General features: G+C 44.2%; 1 protein-coding gene across 4 annotated transcripts; it reads right to left on the bottom strand.

The window, feature by feature from the left end:
* Positions 1 to 466: 466 nt before the first annotated feature.
* On the bottom strand, positions 467 to 17,943 carry LOC142587152 (uncharacterized). 4 transcript variants are annotated; one of them, XR_012829371.1, is made up of 4 exons: positions 17,805 to 17,942; positions 11,167 to 11,349; positions 10,206 to 10,388; positions 467 to 720 (listed from the first exon to the last, which is right to left on the bottom strand). XR_012829371.1 is itself a non-coding variant. In XM_075698040.1 (4 exons), the coding sequence occupies exons 1-4, from the start codon at positions 17,932 to 17,934 to the stop codon at positions 608 to 610; spliced, it is 546 nt and encodes a 181-aa protein (XP_075554155.1). In that variant the 5' UTR covers positions 17,935 to 17,943; the 3' UTR covers positions 467 to 607. The 4 variants fall into 4 exon arrangements, 1 of the variants encoding a protein (XP_075554155.1); XR_012829372.1 differs by lacking the exon at positions 17,805 to 17,942 and adding an exon at positions 11,405 to 11,467; XM_075698040.1 differs by having other exon boundaries at positions 11,230 to 11,349; positions 17,805 to 17,943.
* Positions 17,944 to 21,710: the final 3,767 nt, after the last annotated feature.

The raw sequence follows: 21,710 nt of genomic DNA, 5'->3' as shown, positions 1-21,710 counted from the left end.
TTCAATTAGCGGTAGCATCCGAGAATAATTTACAGCAGCGAGCTTAGCCTTGTCTAAATGTTCGATTAGGTAATCACAGCTATTAGCGGTTCAGTGCCGACTAAATCTTGAACAGAACCTCTCGGGCAAGGACACATCTGCAAGCAAGTACAAGATGGTGCCGTTAACTCGTTTTCGTTTCTTTTTCTTCTCGGAAATAATGTTGATACGCTCTCGATTACGCGAAACTACGCTGCGCACACTTTCGCGCTCCTGTGCTGATTTTGGTCTTTTGCTCCTGTGCGCTCCTGGTCTTTTGAGTAGGTCAGCCTCCCCGGTATCAACCATGCTGGATGCCACAAAATGAAAACCGAAAACTAAATGACAAAAACTCAACTTTTTTTCTCTGCCCAATTTGCAATGGTGTGTCTTCCACTGGAGCAGAGTGCATCATAAAGCAAATAAAGACAAAGGGACTATTTTCAGGCTAAACTTTATCTTTTCTTTGCTGAGATGGCATTTAAAACGAAAGCATTTGATATTGAGCACAGTAATGCAGCCATGCATTTAATGTAGTCACTCATAGACTGAGGCTTTCTGGTTAGCACATGGGCTCCAAGCGTGCAGATCAGGTAGTAAGTGCGAGGTTTGCGGGGGTAGATTTGCCAGTCTTATTCAGCCTCGGCTGCTGATTCTGCATCGTGCCTGCGGTAGTTAAGGAACCCGTCGCAGCTTTCATATCTGTGAAGCAGACAACAAAAAAAAAATGTGATCACAGTGAGACACGTCACGAATGACCTCCAATTTCAAGAGAGCCACCAGTTTGCCAACAGAGATATTGTAAATAAACATTTGAAACAACAAATGTGCACATATTGCAGGAAGAATTTGCTGGCCACACATCGCATGCAAACTTGTTAGCGTAGTGCTGCTGGCATCTGCGCGCTTTTAATGAGAACACATCCATCGTGAAAATTATTCGGCAACAAACAGCTTACCCTGCCGCACGATATTTGTGCGCCATGAAATGTAGCATGTCCCGCCCCAAAGGGTGCCGGGTCAGGCGACTGTTCCGTGCCGTGTTCTAACGCGCTATATTGTGCGCCCGTTCAGCACTTCAAAACCAAAAGAAAAAGCATTCGGTGCCGTAGCATGAATCACCTTATATTGACCCTTCCATAGGAGACGTTCATGATGAGAGTTTGCATACACTTTTAGAGTGCAGCTCTAAAATATGTTGATCGTTGGCGCAGGTGGCATCGGCGCCGCAACCGACCAAACGAGCACAGCGGAAGATGAAAGAGGGAATGCGGAGCGGGAAAGGGAAGACACGACCGATGGGAGTGGCTCCTTCAGTGACATGCGTGCGGGAAGCTGGTGTCGTGCGAAGCCACCCAACTGCTCGATGCGTGCTCGTAACTGGTCTGAGCCGGTCCGCTCGTATGCCCGCGTCAGCTCTCGCGCACGCTTGTTTGGCTTGCTTGGTTTACTTTCGTTCCCACTTGTTTCGAGTGTCATGGTTTGCGATTGTTTTGTAATCTGATTTTACGCGCGACGCGAATTGTGCAGTACTTTCCAGAAGCGACGCGACAGCAGTGATTGCAGTGGACACTTCGACGTGCCATGTCGCGTTTGACCGGCAGATCAAATATTCGATGAAAGTCGACTCCGCTACAAATCTCTATCAACTTCTTTGCCTCAATATATCGCGAAATGAGAACACGTATTGAGCTGCACTCAAATTTCGCATTTTGGAGTATCGTAATCGTCGGAGAATTTTTTCACTATCCCAATAAATAGGATTACACAAAGTAGTCAGATCGTCGTCGGTGAGCACGGCAGAGAAGCATGGAATTAGGAGTCGTCTGGAAGGGTCACTTACTTCGAGAGAGATCGAAAAAAATGAAGTCCCTTCTAGCTGAAGTACTCGCAGGTCAGTGATGAAGGAAGGGTTGCCGATTGCCAAAGAAGCTAATTAGTGAACCATGCGATGACTTTATGCTGCGCTAATTTCCGTCATGCGCATGCCCACAGATGCCACGTGCCAGCGAGAACCCGAGTCCCGACAAAATTGCGGCATTGGAGCAGCCCGCTGACTCACTACGAACGATGTCGCCGCATGGTGACAGTGTTTTACAACGCCCTGCCACACCGTCCGGGTGGGATGGGAAGTAGGTGGTGGGTCGCCAAATCGCAATAGTGTCCCCCCACCGTGATGCCAGCAGCTAAACTCCATGTTTGTGTGATTTTGTATGTATCCATTGTACGCGCCTGTACGTAAGTATATTTTTGCGGCGGTCGTTATTTTTTACATGATTGGAATTCGGCCTGTGAATGTGCAATATTACAACACAAAATCTTGTTGGCCGATGGGCGGGTGTTAAAATTTGTGGTGTTTGTCGAGGACTGCGCAAATATTAGATGGGACGTATTTTGCCGCAAGTGTCGGAGTCTCTCATTTCATTATTCCTTCCCTGGATTGCTTGTGGTGCTGTACCTTCTAAAAACAATTACAATATTGCCATTGTAACAGCTACCCTGAGATCTTTCGGCAGAACATTAACAAAGGGATTAGAAGGGATAAACGATAAAAAGGACACAACAGCGTAAGCATACGTTCCGGTCGGCCTCCTTGATGAGTGCTTAGTGGTTGTTGGTTTAATGTTTTATACCATGTTCGCTGAATAACCGACTGGGACTGCGCATTATTTTGTGGAGTCATTACGAGAGCTTTGGCTTGTTTGTTTCGAATTCGTTTTGCGTTTACCTACACTTAAAGAGTACGTAAGCGTCAACCTCAAGTGTAGTTAAATTCATTGTCCTCATTACGAGCTGCAATTTTCCAACAGTGTATTAATGTACACTACAGTTCGTGCCTATAACTACGGAATAGTTCAAAGGCGCTCAAGCTTTTTTTCAATTACACCCATAATTTATGAAACCATACGAAAGAAATGTTCTTTAAAGAGTTGAAAGACCAAAACAAGTATGCTTTCTTGTTTCCATATCACAACAGCAGAGAAGCAATAATGTGATATACAAATATTTTCTACCTCTTTCAACACAGTTGGGTCATCTGTTATGTAGAGATAAGTGGCGTGTTTTTTTTTTTTTTGTTCAGTGCAACCATTGGAGTCAGAAACATTTGTTCAGAAGCTTGTGCGTATTGCCGAGATCCCGCCGGTCGCTCGCCACAACAACCAACACGCACCTCCCGCTACATGATGACACAGCTCTGGGCGCTGCAATCTGGTCACGTGGTGCTTGGGAAATGCGCGTCCTAGGCCTGATAAGTCAATGGCGCATGCGATCAAGGGAGAGTCTGCTTTTTGCCGCGGGACGCATCTCTGTGTCATGCACCATGCTAGGTCCATTGTTTGTGGTGCAGTGCTTGAGGAGAATTGCCGCTTTCGCCAAGTTTGTGGAAATATTTTCGCCGAGTTTAGTTGAACTGACGCGTGGTGGTTTTTTTTATGAAAGCTTAATTATTAAATAAAGGTTTGTTCCTAGGTCAACGACTTTCACTTGCACCTGCTGTTAAAGAGGACAATTCGCGAATGCAACCAAGATGCCAAGTAGCTTCAAGCTCTAGCGCTAGACGTATCTCTGGTAACGTTGAATGAAACTTAACAAGTGAATTGATTTGTAGAAAAAATCTCGATTCCCCTCTTTCCTGAAATGTTTCTATAAAGTTCACGTAGGGAAATAAGGCTGCACTGTGCGAGTCCTTCTAACTGTGGTAACAGTTAAGACAGGTTTCTCTGACTGCGTAGGTTGTGGCTTTGTAAACGTGTACAGTTACCAGAGAGTTGCCGTTTTTTATGTTAGAAAAGTGTAGCTGTTTATGCTGGGTATATCAAAGCAGTGTGGACTTACAGCTGCATCTTTCCAGGCACTTCCGCCTCGATGAAAATGAATTGTCATTTTTGCCACAGAAATCACCTGCGAACTTACGACAGCTGTTGCTAGCGTCATCAAAATACCACTGTAGTGTGCTTCCCATGCACTTTCCTGGACTGGGCCGCAAGCTGCACAAAGGTTTGTTCTTGTCTGCAAATAATAAAAAAAAGCAATCATGCTTTTTCCGCACTCATGATTTAGTAGAAATAATTGAACGGAATTAAAATAGTAATAGTTGTTTTGCCTCGTCATTCGCGACTGTAACTGAACACAATTCCCCTTAAGCCAAGGAAGAAATAGCGAATGACAAGGAAAGGCTGCTATGGCTAACGAAACGAAGGTCCCGTTTGCTACTCTGCACTGGGATAACAGCTAACGGGGTGAAAAGAGTGAAAGAAGCAGAGAGAGAGGTAGATCACCAGTCATGTGCAAACCCGATAGAATTAAGCGTAATATTTCTCCAGAAAGGTAATACAGTCAGATCCTTAGTCTGCAGTTTCACTCACAGCGTTTTGCAGCATGATGACAATGAATTCTGTCGTGCATTCTAATTTTTGCAGTTCATCCACTTAAGTTGTGGGATTAGAGATGGAGCTTAGCTCGGGATAGCGCGATGAGCGGCGTGTAGGGACAGGACCAGAGGACATGAAGTTTGGTAGAGTAGCCTCCACAGCATCGGCAGGGCGGCAGTTCACCTCGGAGAACTTAACGAAGGAAATGCATGGCGGTATAAAGATGCCAGTAATGTGCTAGTGCGCCCCTAGCGAATAGGGTTCCATGTGTGCGAGTTGTGTGCGCCTAACACTAGGATATCGCGTCATCATTTTCAGCATCCTGCTTGTGTGGAATCCGAGGCGGGTCGAAAGGCTAAATATGATGAGCTAGCTGCGAGTAATTTTTGTGTCTCCTGAGAGCTCATTCTGCCGCTCCTGATGAACAGACATGCCAAGGTTTATGTAGGAGACGCACTCGTGTTTCATTAGGTTATTATAGTTGTCCCTTCAGGTGCCACAGCGTCAACCTTTAAACGAAATGTCACTCTTCAATGCACACGTTGCGAAAACCAGAGATTTAGGGCATGATCTTTCTACCATCATTTTTCGCTTGTCCAAATGTATCGCAGTCACGATAAAGTTTGTATCTTCACCAAAATTCTGCGCTATACATCCAAGTCTTGGAGTCTTCCAAAAAACAAGGAATTCTAATGTATGTTCACCCAACACAGACTTCGGAGAAATATTTTGACCATGTTGACTTGTCATACAGAAGAGACCCTAGGATTTGAAAGATACGGAGTGGCTTTTAGCACAATGTGCTTTGTCTCAGTTTCGTGCTGTCAGTATTATTGAGAGAAGACTCATGCAGGTGCAAACAATGGTCGCCAACCCTCATACCTAATATTTTACGTTGCCATGTGGCATGACTAGTATGACATGTCTAGTATGGCATGACGGTATAGCTCAGCACTAAGCTCTTACTTTCTAGTGTCAAAGCAATTCTCGAGAACTGCGAAATTCACGCGCAATTGTTCACACCTCCATCCCAGCATTGTTCATTATTTCTTGAGGTTAGGCAAATGTTCATTGCAGGTTATTTTGTTCAGGTTCTTATGGTTAGATTCTCTACATAGGAACAATGGCGCAGAAAGCCCGCGATATCGACTACGGGAGTCGTTTACTGCGCTAAGTGGTACTGTACTGTCGTGGCTAACAGAAATAGGCCTTGTGCTGCCCGGAGTGAAACTCATTTTATTTCCCATTCTCCCAATTCATCATAAGAAGGGCTCGTTGACAATGACTTCTGCCATGTCTGATGGTAGGTATTGTTGCTCTTTGATTGAAGGCCAACTTGCAAGAATGCTTTCTCTGTGTCCGCAGCTGCTTCCACCGTTGCGTTCCGAATTGAAACAAAAGATGGAACAACTCTGGGTTCAGGTGGATACCTTTATCGAGACGTCATTATAAGAAATTGTGTTGATTGATAATAAGGCACGAAACAAGGCTCTATGTTTCGTTGCAAATTTGTTCACCATGAAAAGTTACTGGCGGGGTTTATAATGGACGCATTTTCTGATAGATTTTTTTAGTATAACTTGCAGCATGATTGTGTATGAGGTACTGAAGGAAAACATCATCGTACTTTGAGAAATTGCCTTCGCCCTTCGGAATTAGTCGAACGAGACTAACGCAACCATAGAAGCCCTTCACTGTTGCTTCGCGCCAAATGATTTTTCTTATTGTCTTCCAGCGGCAGCGCAACGAGGTACATACTGTGTTCTCTTAAGTTGAACTCAGTGTATGGGGAATGATTTATCAACCTATATTTTCTTGGGACACTGGAAATCCCAGAATTTCAAAGGAAAGTTTGGCGCCATTATATTCTTCTCAAGCAGTGGCAGCTGGCTCGCATGCAAGCCGCTTACCCATGTAGTTGGAGATCAAAAATTTCTTCCTACTGCATGACGCTTCAAAGGTCCATCGAAAAAGTTAGTGACGTTTCACTTCGTGCACACGGGTTACGCGAAAGCGTATGGGTGCTTTTCCAATTCTGTGCGTCACGCGCAAAATGTTTAAAAAGGCTTTTCATTTTGTGTAAATTTGGCAGTTCTTTCAAGGATTATTATTTATTTTATGTCTTTTACTTCCATTTCTCTATTTTTATGAACTACCATTGAGAAAGATGGTAAGACACTGTAAGTAAATGCACAGTCTTTATTATTTCAAGCAATTTGGCAATGCACTATTAACACCATTCTTTTTTCCTCTTCTCCTTTTTCTTTTTATATAGCCTAGTGGGCATGCCAAGCGAGGGCCTTTTGATGGACTTGTTCAGTTCGTGCTCGGCAGTTTGCAATGACACCGGCCTCTCACGTCGCGCTCGGCATGCCGCCGCTTGCGTCGCTGCTCCTTTCTTCTCGCTCTACGTTCGGCCTTTCGAAGACGAGACAAACCAGATACATACATAGCGCACACAGAACCCGTAGCTATTGGCAGAGAAGGTCAACCCAGTGTGCTTGCGCTTACCCTACTCTTCCTCGACGCTCCACCTTCTCCCTTCTTTCCCATTTCGCTCAAGACTACCAAGAATTTCCTCTAGCTGATGTTGCTTTGCCGCACACTTAGTGCACTCCTCCTTACCTTCGCCGGCACTCGCTTCCCTCGCGGCTACTCGCATAATATCGCTGATCTCACAGACAGGGCCCATGCGCTTGCGCGTGAAATGGCATGAATCCAACCAGTCGAAAGGATTCAATCAGAGATTAGCCTGCACTCCTGTAATTATTTGAGGCGGTCATTGAGGTTTGAGGCTCTCGACTGCCTCTATTGTGCGCTCTGAGATGACAAACTATCTACGCAAAATCAGGCGAATTATTTTGCAGCGAAGTTGCTTATGGCTAGCCGATTCGCCCTTACGTGTGGCCGTCCGTCTGCCGGTCGCCTGTACGCCGGAAGCTCTTGCACAACCCCGCGTACATACGCGAAAAAAGATGTGAGAGAAAGAGAGGACCGCGATTAGCCAACACGACCTAGATATCTAGCACAAGACCTGTTTACTCCGATCAACGACGTCATGCTACCTTGCCCATAATTTCTATTGACAAGGCTAGAGTGATGAAAGCAGTGACGTCAAAATCACTTTTGTCTTCTTGGGAGCATCCAAATTAGAGTCTATGGCAGTCTGGCCAGGTGATATGACGCCATGGGTCAGAGTGGAAAGGCCTTGTGCTAAGTGGTGTTGGATTAGCTGCACCAATAGTGACGTCGTTGCTCTCCGACGCAGCCGAGTGCCCGCGCAGTACTTTCTCTCAAGCTCCGAAATACGTAGGCCCCGCGTCATACGTACGCCTTAGGAGCAGGCAGCTTTCGATCATCAACGCCACGAGCAACTGCCTACCGAGGATCTGGCAGACTACCAAGGCGTCATATAATGAACCATCGGGATTAACCCAGCGATAAACACCGGGGCCACACGTTTAAGTTTTTGCTGGCCAACCATCTGCAAAAGTGCTTGGGCGGTGATTTTTTTTTTACTTTGGGAACATGGCTAGGCAGCCTGGTGGAAATTGCTCATACCCAAAACAGCATAATCAGCACCAGCCATTTCCTAGCTAGCGGAGATGTTCTGGTGTATAAATATTTGCATTACATGGCCTCGGTGCTACCTACCTTTATTGTAAAAATTTTCTTTTAAACAGACCAGACTCAAAATTTGAGAATGAAGACGTTATTTTGGGCAGTGGATGGGGCTTTTCGTGACTGTCACGTGGAAGATCCTTCTTGCCTCGGAAACAACTGATTGAGACGGTTGTTTTTCTACAGGAAAGTACTTACAAAGTGACGAGGCATGTCGGAGGTTACCTCGAATGTGAGCAATTTGTTCACGACAATCAGATGCTATATGCGCTCTATAGATGCAGCAAAACTGCGCATTGTGTTATCGAAGCGAGAGGAGGCGTATTGTCCTCCTCTCGCCTTGTGAGACACACGTTGGAAGACGTAAAATCTTATTCGTAGAGTTCAGATCTCTTGCAGGAGCGGCAACTTGCTGTTTCTTGTGGGCGCCAAATTATGATTTGCAAGACGGTAGAGGAACTCTGTTTCAACAGAAGCACTTGTAATACAGCGCCTGCACACAGCGTGTCGGATCGTTGTCTTGGTTAGGCAGAGCACACTTATCGTGCCCTTCAGTCATAGTAACTGCAAATTCTAGTAATTTTTTCAAACGAGCGTCTGCTGTGTCGGCCTGTGAAAATGGTAAACGATAGGTTGTACAGTTTTACTAGATATGGTGAGGCTGCTCAACAGATTATCCCTCATTACTGAAGCGTTACATGTCGTCTGCACTGCAAGTGATGTGAGACCTCAAACATGGCTTTGAAGTTACTTGCACAGCTTTCTTCGCCAAAGCACGTCTGTCACAGAAGCCACCGGTAGTAATGCGTTCAAGCGGTAGATGTGACCTCGTGCTATACTGAAAATTCGACAAACCACTGATTTAGAACACTGTCAGCTGCACTGCACTAGGGTTCAGTATGCCTGCCCAATCAGCAGTGTATATAGCAAGGTAATTCATGAATTAACGAAATATATCTAATATGCTTACGTTCGAATTTCAGTGTCCTGGTGTTCTCAAAGTGCTTGCAACATGACCAACCCCCCCCCCCCCCCCATTTGGGGATACCACCAAAATTAACACGATTTGCTAAGTTGGCAGTTTAAGCGCAGTGAATCTTGTGTGAGCCTGCACGGGTACACTCGTGCATGCTGCATTGGATGGATAGACACAGAAATGAAAATTAGAACTGCCTAATTGTTCGTCTGTGAAGGAATGTTGCATTCATTGCCTCATCTCCGATTTCCATACACTACAGAATGTCTCCGTCGAGAGGGTCCACATGGAGCAAAGCGCACAAGTAGAATTTCAATTGAGTTCTTGATTGGAGGTTGTGATATGAAAAATGTACTGAAAGCCCAGCACTGTGGCAGCGCCGAATGAAAATGATGCTTATGCCTGGTTCACAAGCTTCGTTGTAATGGCACGACGACTCCTGCGCTTCAGCTGTGGTGGTTTCACCAAGTATGATCGGATAGTTTTTTTTTGTTTTGGGTAATCGAAAAGTACGGAGTGGTGTGATTTCTTGAAGGTGAATAATTTTCCACATCGTATGTGTCAATAAAAACCTAGAGGCAGCGCGTCTTCCATCTCAGTTCATCACTTCGTTGTATTTTCATTCTTGCCACAAGTTCGTGCTATCATATCGCGCCTTCTATTTCAGCGCCGGAATAATAATTCAATTTATGGAAAAAGCGAATTCTTGTAAAATATTTAATTTCCACGTCGCGTGTCTTACTTAAATGTAAGGCACATGAAACAAAATTACCATGAACGGATGTGTGACCCACTGCTTAGTAGCACAACGTTATAACATTATGATTCCTGTAGTGATGGAGGGCGAACTGAAAAGTTAACTAAGCATTTGGAGTGAAGAAAGTATGAATGGAAAGCGTGGTAGGCTGTTATATGCTTGAAGTAATCTGTTAGTTTGAATACGATATGATGTCCGTAATCAGCAGTGCTTTAAATCTTGCTTTATTATCCATAGCTAATGTTAGCAGTAAATTAACAGTGAAAACTCACACATGCGTCATGTACACAAAACAACTGCCTGAGAAATGTGTGTGCCAGCATACCTGAGTATAGTACACGCACACGATAATATCTTTGCAGGCTTGTCATAACAATTTCAGCTCACCAAACTAAGTGTATTCGGTAACGAATAAATTCTAATGGCTTCCTGCTGTGTTTGTCATTCAATTCATACTCACGCAGGCACATAGCTTGACACTTTGCTTCCGTTACAAAATCGTTCCCGCCACCGCCGCAAATGGTGCGGTTGAACATTTTGCAATGGTGGCCTTCATAATCATAGTACCAAGAGACATATAGCGGTCCACACGGGCCCTCAATGGGTAGCTTGAGGCATATTTTTGCCTTTGCCAGTGTTAGCGCTGAAACAATACGAATACATATTGAAGACGAGAAATTTTAGTAAGTACTAGAGAGTTGTTCTCATTAAATCACATTCATAGGGAAGGATGTAAGAAATCTCCGAACTATATTGGCACATGTTTTTATTATGTACAAAAATGTTTGGTTCTGGTAGAATTCACCTATGAAAAACAACGTTCTCTATTTTAAATTATAGCCCGAAGCTACGACTAAAACCAATACGGGCTTTTACAAATAAAGAACCTTTGAATTTGGCGAAAGCCTTGCCTTGGTGCAGGGATCAAACACGGGACCCACACTATTCCGGCACAGTCACTCTATCATCTGGGCTGACCAGGAGGTCAGCAGATCGCAGAGCATTGGCGAAATCATTCGACAAGTTGAAGTGCAAGGGCGCTGAATATGGCAAATAAGTTCTGCCTAACTGATTTTTCATATTGTCAAATATGCATTTTCCGAATATGACATTTGCCAGATATAGAAAATCAGTTCAGCAGAACTTATCTGCCATATTTGCAGAACCCCAAAAGTAAGAGAGGGCTCGGGAAAGCAAGAAACAGACATCCGCTGCTCTGTGGAACGAATCGTAGCATTGGTAGCTCTGTGATAACAGTATTGTAGATAATTTTTTTTTCAAGGAGCTTCCGCCCCCTTCAGAACAACTGATTTGCTATAACATTAAGCACTTTAGATTTAGTCGCGATATAGAATTGAAACTTACTGTCTGCTCACAAATATTTTGATGAAACTTCAATGGCAAAGAAAGAATGTACTCACGGATACAAGTTTTTTTGCATACGTTGAGAGTGGGGAACAAATTTCGCCCAGAGGCACATGTACCTTGTGTCAGCTCTCTACAGGAGTATCTGTTTGGGTCGTAGTACCATAAACCATACAATGGATGACAGCTCCCGATATATGGTTGTTTCATGCACTTGCGGTGCATTTTCGTAGGCGAACCTGGAAAAGATGATTGGCCTGAGTGGGATATAAAAGATTATCATTATCTCGTTACCAAGTGTCAATATTAGTGGTGAGAATGTTTGAAGTTCAGTATTCAGCCGTCAAGTTGGGCTTCTTTCCTAAAAAAATAGTTTTATGAATCAGTCGTTCTTAGTCGTGAATTGTGTGGAGACAAGTAATTTAATTTCCAGTGGTAGAGCCCAGGAAGCTTTTTTCTGAAAAGGTGCCACGTGGTTAAAAGACATTAGGAAGGGGCCCTTTGACAAACTCAATAATTTGTTTTAGCCATCGATGACGTACTTGAATGGGTCTTTTCCTAAACACCATAAATATGGTAACATAACGGTTTCGTTGGCTAATACGTGGGTGTCGACTAGTTTGCGTAGCAGATACTGCCGAGCCTTTGTAACCTTTGAACCTTAACCAGCGAATGGTATAGGTGATGTCACAGGTGGTGGCTCTGGCAGGAGGTACACCCACTTATGCTATGCTAAGTGGGTGTACATATGCTAGGTTATATATGTACATATACCATATTGTTACGTAGGAAGACGCAGACGAAAAGCTATATACAAGTATATTTACAGGAAAATGCGCCGTACTTGGCCAAGAGGCAACAGCCCGCGCTAGCCTGTAGTCGTCGTCGTCGTGTTCACAGTGCTCGCCTCTTCGTGATCACAAGTACTGTTCCGTAGCACCACCCCCGGCGGCAAAAGCGCCGTCCTGGAGCGACTAAAAGCTGGACTCGGAAGCACGACATCACGACATCACGACATGCACGACATCACTAGATGCCAGAGGAGAGGACGAGGCTGAACCCACAGGAGCAATTTCGTACGTCACAGGCGTCACCTGAAGCAGCACGCGGTAGGGCCCTGTGTATCGCGAAAGGAGCTTCTCTGAAGGTCCGACGTGACGAGAGGGCGACCACAGGAGCACGAGCGCACCAGGCGAAAACTGTACGTCACGATGACGGCCGTTGTACTGGCACTGCTGAGTGGTTTGTGAGGCCGTCAGTCGAGCACGGGCAAGCTGACGCGCATGGTCGGCGACGGCGATGGCGTCGCGCGTATACTCGCTTGTTGAGATCGCAGCACGAGGAAGTGCCTTGTCTAGGGGCAGGGTAAGTTCGCGACCGTACAGAAGATAAAATGGAGAAAATCCGGCGGTGTCGTGCCGGGAAGAATTGTACGCAAATGTGACGTTAGGAAAGGCAATGCCTCAGTCGTGGTGGCCCTTAGAAACGTACTTGGACATCATATCGGTAAGAGTACAGTTTAACCGCTCTGTCAGGCCATTAGTTGGAGGATGGTATGGGGTAGTCAGCTTGTGTTGAATAGAGCAGGAACGCACAATGTCGACAATAACTTTCGAGAGGAAGTTTCGACCACGGTCAGTATGCAGCTGTCGCGGGGCGCCATGAAGCATGAAAATGTCACATAAGAGGAAGTCGGCGACGTCAGTGGCACAACTGGTAGGGAGAGCCCGCGTAATAGCGTATCTGGTGGCGTAATCAGTTGCGATGGCTACCCATTTGTTCCCAGAGGATGACTTGGGAAAGGGACCAAGGAGGTCTAGTCCAACACGAAAGAACGGTTCCACAGGGACGATGATCAGCCTGAGATGACCAGCAGGTAGCACCTGAGGTGTTTTTTGACGCTGTCAGCGATCACAGGCAGCAGCATAGCGTCGGACGGAGCGAGCGAGACCAGGCCAATAGAAGCGGCGGCGGACGCGGTCGTACGTGCGGGTTAGCCCAAGATGTCCTGCAGTGAGTGCGTCATGCATCTCAAAGAGCACAGTCTGTCGTAGATGATTTGGCACGACAAGAAGAAGATCTGAGCCGTCGGGGAGGAAGTTTCCTTGATACAGAATGCTGCCCTGGAGGACATATCGGCGAACGGATGCGTAGGTAGGTGTAGAGCGCTGACCCTCGACAAGTGCTCGCATTGATAGGTCTCGGAACTGCTCATCGGCGATGTTAGCGAAGGCCGACACAGAGGAAATGTCGTTGGCGCTACTACTGTAGGCGTCGTCAGGCTTGTCTACCGGGTAACGAGACGAGCAGTCAGCGTCAGCGTCAGCAGTCAGGCGTAAGGCCCAGCGACCAAGTCGTCCTGTAGGATCTTTCACTGAGCATAGCCAGCAAAGCGCGTGATGGTCTGTGACAACGGAAAAGGGTCGGCCATATAAGTATGGGCGGAATTTCGCAACCGCCAAAACTAGGGCCAGACACTCACGCTCAGTGATGGAGCAAAAACACAGTCGTGGCCCCACTGGCGTTGTGCGCGGCTACACCCAGCACCTCCACTAGATATGTTACGTAGGAAGACGCAGACGAAAAGCTATATACAAGTATATTTACAAGAAAATACGCCGCACTTGGCCAAGAGGCAACATCCCGCGCTAGCCTCTAATCGCCGTCGTTGTCTTCACACTGCTCGCCTCTTCATAATCGCAAATACTGTTGCGTAGCAATATGTAAGGTTGCAGAAGTACACGTAACGAGCTATTAACGTTCTCATGCCTAAAATGGTATGCCACAACTGTAGTACACAAAAGCTTTTCACGCAAATTTGGAAGTAGCGCTTTGGCAGACGACACTAGAAATTCATAGAAAGTTATTTGAACTCCTGGATGAGCTTCTTATCCTTTCAGAAACGAATAAGTCTATTTCGCAGTAATAAATTTGTATTGGTACGGACCTAGTCAGTAAAATGATTCACTCCGCTTCTATGATTATTCACTATTGAGGGAATGGTGAATAGGTTGTTCTCCGACAAACGTAGTCTGAGTAATTTACTCCATCTTACCAATAAAATAAATATTCTTTCTTACCGAGCACTTTCTCTTTCAACTCTCATTATTTGATATTCACTTTCAGCGTGCTCATCTGCTAAACCTCGTCGGTGACGTATTTTAGTTGCGTTACATGGTGAAATTATACCTTTATTAAGCATTAGAAAATGCCATTTCTTTAACAAACGTGTAAACGAGCATTGGAAAGTATCATTTCTTTAACAAACGTGTAATATCTTTGATTTAATTTTTAAAACGTGTGAAAAATATAAGCGGCCACTCATATCTTATAAAACAAAAACTGCCACTTTCTCTATACTGAAGTTTGGTATGTATGAACATATTTTCTACGTTGCCCAGGTGGTGCTACATTTAGTGAAACTGCACATCGCACGCTTATTGTTGTAAGTGGCTGAGAGTTTTCATTAGAACATAGTGACCCAATACAAGGCATGAGCAGTAACAGAGCCATTAGAATATATAGGTCCAGGTGATTGGTCATAGCCATTTAATAAATTTCACAACGATCAATACAAAAGCAAGTGATGCTAAAATGAATGCTGATGCGTACAGAACTTCAGCATTGATATTCGGACTGCAGCATAATCAGACAAGGCATCATCGGGACCCGACTTGAATGCCTTGAAGGAACACTGATGAGAAACTATTGTAAATGTTTGTATCAGCCTCCAAGAACTTTAACTTTGCCAGAGAGTCAGATTGTATCAACAGCCAGGAACTGTTACTGGAAAAGACAGCAAGGCTCTTTGAGAAACGTTTTTAAAGGTTCAGTAATTACGAACAACGAGACTGTACGATCAGTTATCTGGTAAACTCGTAATTAAGACTACGCTAGTTGTAATGGTACCTAAACGTGGCAACCACTAATATCATTTCAAGTGGAAACCTACTGCAGCCTAAGTATCTCGCAGTTTGTCTATCTGTTAGCAGCTGCAGGTGGCTATTTAACTTGTAGTGTGATTAGGACCACATCAGAGCGGAGCGCCAAAGTATGCCGATTTTCCTTGGGTTCTAGTTGTAACGTATTCCACTTGTTGCGAAGGGCGCATCCAACAAATGAAATAAAGAAAATATATTCTTCACATTTTTTCTCAACATTTTCCAACTGTTTTAATTCTCTATCCGTTATAGTTTGAAATTTTTGTACCTTACATGAACTGCTACCTTTTTTTAATTTTTTTGTTTTAATGTTCAAATTGGCTTCGGAAGTGAGGTGCACGCATTACATGAAGCAGGAGACGTGGTCATAAGGTTTTATCGTTGTCGTCCATACCGCTCAGTAATCTCCTGCTTCATGTTTCGCAGATGTCACACGACGACTTCGTGTAGGGATTTTCAAGCATCACATGAGATCGACACAAAATAAGGGAACCGCCTTATTCTTGTCTCACATTTTAATTCCGCTAGCAATGTTTGCGAGCTTCACCCAGATTGTTCTTTGTTTCTACGTATCTTAGTGCGTTCGCGCGTGACTGTTTTTCCCGCCTTCTTGAATTCCTGGATTGCCAGTATACAAATCGGCAGAGCATCGGTCCACTGAGCTGAGAGAACCAACTTGGGTCAGATACTCTTCAATGACCCTCCTTCACCCCAACTTGAGTGTGAGGGTATATATGACTCTTAAACTAACCTCTTTGATCCAAATTTGCGTCACAGCGTGTTCGTCACTTGCGATGGGACGCTCTTTATGAAATAATTTGATGTCAACATCGGTCGATTGGTATGTGTGGCCTCTCATATTAATAATTAATAAAATATGTTATCATAAATTACCCACCAAGAATCAAATAGATTGCCAATAGCAGTAAAGTGGCCAAATACATCTAAAGAGTCACTACACCGCCAACTTTTTGGCCAAAGCTTGCTGTAGGAGACAACGATCACCGTGTCACCTGCTGTGGTGGCACATGATCTATGGCATTCCGCCGGTCGGAAAAGAGCTAACCGGCCCGACACCTTGTCATGGTGGCTAAGTTTCAATGAATGTGCTATAAATAGCGTTTGTGAGCCGTGTTTTTTTTTCTTCTTTCTGGCGAAAGTAAACCAGCACTACTTTTTAAGAAGACAACACAGAAAGACTTGACAGAAAAGTAGCACTGGATTATTTTCGTAAGAAAAATAGTGCTTCACCGACTAGCCCCGCCACGTGTTTTGTGAGCCATGTTACGCGGCAAATAACACAATGAGACCTAAACTAATCTTGGGCTTGTTCACGGCTGTGCCATTTATACTTCCCTTTACGTCTTCGAGACAAGCAATCGCATGTGACAAATTGCAGTATCGTCGGTATTGCACCTCTCATGTACCAAAATTTTGTTTAAGTTGTTGACTTTATTGTGTATATCTGAGAAGATTCCTCATGTCGGTAATGACAATAGAGGAGCAATAATTGGGTAGATATTGTCACGAAAACAAGAAAGTGTAGGTGTGTTTCTTTTTTTTTCCTCCTTTGAAGATTCCTATTATTGAACGAAAAATAAGGACATAGAAGCTTTCACTTTTTCAGAGCAATGATGTTTTCTACTTAGTAAAATAGGGATATGCAGCGCTCCTGAAATCACTTTCCTTCTTCCTTTTTTGCAACAATAACCAACTGAAAAAAAATCGGCGTTTTATTGTGTGTAGGTTATAAATTTGAATAGCTACTTACATCTAGATAGTTTTCACTTACGCTTTACTACATTGCGGTTTAATTTCTTGACATATCGCAGCACATGAGTTATCCATGTAGACAGTATTCTCATTTATGAGTAAGCAACGGAAAAAATAATTGGTAATCATGTGCGCGCTAAGGCATTGTGCTTTCTTTTTCCAACGCGAATAAATGCACCTGATGAAAATTTAGCTATTACCCTATGGGAATTTAGTCTAAGTAAACAGCGAACAAAGACATATCTTATGCTTGCAGAAACTTTTGCGGCAAATATAAATCGCTCGTATGCAAGGATGCAATAAACATGACTCAGTTAGTAGCCCCGAATAAATCATTGTGTTGAATAGCCCTTTCGCCATTCGCACACGCTGGTCACCTACCAAACCCTGTCATACAAATAAACAAATGCTTGCAGAAATCGGGACTTAAGATGTGTGCTTGCATCGTACTGAATTCACTACCAATGAGCTGAAATTTTGTTTACCAATAGTGCATACCATTGCAGTCTCTACTGTTGTCCGTGATGGGTTCATTACAATGTGATGGTATGCAACAACGCTGACGTACTAATGTTTACCCCGCGTTAAATTACTAGACTGACTAGGTAATTTCTGACGTCCTGATCATGGCGTCTTCTGTAGCCGATGCCTATATGGTGAGATGTGTCTAGACAATGAAAGTCCTCAAATCTTCCAGTTATCACAACAGTATGCGTGTTTTCTAAAGAAAATTTTGATTGTCGTGTGTGCGTGTATGAATCTACGGCAGTGTTTGTATTCCACAGCATTTTTTATCTATAGTGTACGAAGGAGGCTTGTTATAGCGATCTAGAAAATTCTGTTTTCTCACATTAAGGCTGTTTATATGATGAACACTTCTTCTTCAACAAATCATCAGGCACGATAGTCTGAAAATATCGAGAGAGCTACCATCGAGGTTTTTACCCCGCCAGCGACTTAACGTGCTACTTACACCTTACCATGAGCTTGTGCGACACACAGGAAGACTAGGACGCTAGATAGTAGCTTCATTCCCAAGCACTTGCTTCGATGATATCGAAAGTGCTGATGTAAGGGCGGAGCAGTAACGCAATCCTGACTCCAGTGCATATAACCATTGTTCAAAAAATAAGTTGTTCCCAATGTTGTAATGCCGCGCTTCTTTTAGATTGGTATAGTTGAAATAGACAATGTACCTTACGTAGGCAATTGTTCATGCGTGAGCAGCTTGCAAAGTGCTTGCATTACATGCGCAGTACATTGTTCAAAAATGGGGGCAGCACACCGAGCTTGCGGTTGCCGCTGGACTTAGGCGGTGAACTATTGCGCCTGAAAGTAAAAAATAAACCAGTGCTTATCTTCGAACTGGTATGCTTACTGCGAGAACAATAAGAGCTAGAAAATTTGTTTGCTGCGTCCTCTCTCACTGCATTCATTACGCCGCGCCCATCACTGCAATCATTCTGTTGGGCGTGTCCCTTAGCCTGAGATTGACAGTTCCGTACGTTAAAGGACAGTGTGCCCACAACCGCTACTTGGATTCAAGAAAGACTGCGCAGGAAATTAGCTGTTTGGGAGCTGGTGGTGCTAATGACTATGCTATAGAGCCAATTTCGTGCTCGATAATTTGTGTGCGAATCTGTCGTACACAGAGAGTCTGCACAAAAACAGCCTATGTCAGTATAGACTGAAACTGACGAAGATTACATGTTGCGTATTGCAAAGAAGATGTTGTCGTTCAAAAATAGCAGCCTCAACTTTGAGAGCCTGGTTCTGTTGATCACCTAAAATAGGTGAAAGGAGAACCCTAGTTGTGATAGTGGAAAGGGACGCCTTTTTGATAGGAACACATTTCAGGACTCCTATCTCAAAGAATGATTCTATACGAGCTTGTTCTCGGGAGTGAAGTATAGGCTGCTTTTTTATCTCGGCTAAGGGTGGCTGTCTCGGGCATGGCTACAGCATGGAGCGTACCGTGCACTTTCATTGCACTTTATAACGAATAACCAATAATAGAAAACGCCAGAGAGTAGGAAAATCACGAAAATGCACTATCAAGTTGACTGATACCGTCTTACCTGAAATTGACCTATCAGGCCTACGTAATTGTTACTTCCCGTTAAGGGCAAGCATTTAGCCTCGACTTTCTCGTATTGAGCTTTTTGTATCAGTAATTCACTTTAAATTGCCGGCTTGCTCACTTGCTGGTATAAAGAAACTCCCCCATCTGGTGCATTCCGTGCTTGCTGGTCACCTCTCTTATACCTACTAAAACTGCTAAAGTTATCACAGGCCCCAAGGCGTCCTCGCGTGGATCAAAACATTCAGCAGCATTGTTGCAACCGGTTCTAAGTTTTGTCTATCTTGTCGGAGGAACTTTGTAAGCAGATTCCATGTGCTATGCTAATAGTGTTGCATCTTCTGTAAGGCAAGCGAGCACCAGCGATTGAATTGCAATCATCGATGAGTCATCTAAATATAGACCACACCTCTGACTCTTAGGTCAGACTTCGACGGTCGACGCCTGTGGTCGTCGCTACAGTTCTGCGCGAGTGCAAATCCTTTTGTGGATGCAGGTTTACCTAATAGTTTTGATTCCGTGTCTCGCCGTATTGCCACTGTGTGATTCGACATGATCCCGACAACGTGACGATATGCTGCGTTTAAATGCTCTAAATTACCGCATAATATTGTTAAACAATTCCTTGGGGAGTCTTTTACTGTCAATGTTAAGACCCAAAAATTAAGCACGGCGGGAAAGACAGGCAGAAAGATCACCATTCAACTGGTGCTCTTTCTAGTAGTTGGTCTAGTACTGCATACCTGTCAACGTACTTTGTTAAATTACAGTTTCGTAATGTGCTCACTCGCCAGTTATGCTGGCGAGAGCAGCTGACACAGTCACATTTCCTGCATTAAATGTTACGAAAAAAAATATATTTCTTTTAAATTTTGAGTCTGCTTTGAATTCGACATCAACATAACAGATGCAGCACCTTCTACATCCCCTAAAACAACAACATTGATGCTAAAATGGAGGCAATATCCTTATCTCCAAAAGTATGTCCTTAGCAGCAAGCCTTTGCTATGCTGCCGGAACAGAAGGGATCGTCAGCTTCCCAAAAGTGTAATATCAGCGGATGAGCGTCATAGCAAGGCTTGGTCTCGCTGCGGTGAACCACGTCGTATTCGGCGAAAGTATGGGGTGGCGTGTAAAGCGATTTCAAGTACGAGCACCATCTGCTGCTCTTTCCGACTAAGGAGTGCCCGTTGCCACTGCAAGGCCGCTGGCTCGGCGCGCGGTCGACACTCGCGTGATATTAATAATTTTTGGGGAGGTCTGCACTTACGTTTAGGAAGCCACCGTGATGCGTATATTGTTCGTCAATTATATACGGCACGACAACACCAGGTCATCTTCAGCCCCACTAATGCCTTTCTCAGAAATTTCATTTGTTTATCAACTAATAAATCAGATAATTTTTCAACTCTGTGGCCGCGTCGTTTAAATTTCTTCAGCTTTTATATTAGAAGTAGCATACATTTAAACAAAGGGCAGTCTGTGTGTTGGTGATAGACTGAACTCAGTTAGTTGCTTTGTAACAGTTGCTTTAGGGCACATCTAGGAGCTGAAAATCTCAAGGACGGTTCGAATTAGGAAGCTTACAATGGGCGTGCGTTAATTTCTAAACATCAGGCAATACCGTATGCCAGCATCGTTACACGATTTGTGCTATATTTTGCAAAAGTATCGTTCTTTATACAGGAAGTGACAGAATGACATGCAAAAAAAATCCGTAAGGGTCTACCTGTGTTACAGATATACGCGCTGTGGGCGGCAACAAACACGTCCAGCACTTTGATGGAGATTCTGCCATTCTGGTGCTTCCATAGAGTTAGTACAGCAGACCTTCGAGGAAAAGTTCCCCATACAGCGGCCGTGCAAGCTTTTGGGAACTGCGCGCTTGCGGCGATGTTACATCAATTTTATAGTGGCCAGCTGCTTATACCCCTCACAAATTAGTTGATAGAGGCTTATTTTCAGCTCTAAATGCATTGACGCATGCAGTTTTCTATCCACTCATATGGCGCGTTAGTTACTTTCGGCACATCAATGTGTTCCTCCAGGCAGAACGCCAGGTGGTATCAATTTAGAATCATTGTCGGGTAGTGATATCAATCATTTTTTCTACCTCTTGTACACCTGTGAACGGTCTTTCATGCATCGTTTTTCTATGTTCGGGCGACAAAGTGCTGTCGATGCCAGTGGAAGTGGATGGTGTGCCGAAGGCGTACATCAGCAATTCCACTATTGCCCACAGGCATTGCTTAGCTCAAGTATTTCCACGATTCCATGTCAGTGGACCGAAGGCTGCGGTTTCTCAACACCCAAGAAAGCGCCACCGCGACTGCAGCGAATGTGACCGTGCTCTTCACAAAGCAATAAACAAAACGTTCATGTTATCAAATAGCTAATTAATGTAAAGTGCAGTAGTTTGTTGGTGCGTGCTTCGCTGTAAGGACGGTTACAATTTCTTAGATGGCAAGAAGTTGAGTTGCCGTGCTAACAACAGCTCGAGCAACTTGGTCTGCGTACAACGAGGTAAAATATCCGCAGTGCCCGTGTTTTAAAACCTGTCCCTAGTTCTCAGATAGCCAAAGCACGACCATGCTATATACTTGCTAATGCCTAGCGTTCTTTTTTGTGTTCATCAAAAATTGAAGAAATAAATATTCCATTGCCTAAGGTATGTCCACTTCTTTAGCAAATAGGATTCGACAATATTTGTTGATATTTACGTTATTTAGGTTGATACCTTACCAAAATCCTTTTTTGTTTTTTCAATTCCTATTTTTCTCCCACCTATTATAGTCAATGCACTGAT

This window comes from Dermacentor variabilis, chromosome 7 (genome assembly GCF_050947875.1).
Source record: "Dermacentor variabilis isolate Ectoservices chromosome 7, ASM5094787v1, whole genome shotgun sequence".
NCBI classification, from domain to species: domain Eukaryota; kingdom Metazoa; phylum Arthropoda; class Arachnida; order Ixodida; family Ixodidae; genus Dermacentor; species Dermacentor variabilis.
The sequence above is the reverse complement of the archived record's forward strand: the minus strand, read 5'-3'. Positions and strand labels throughout refer to the sequence as shown.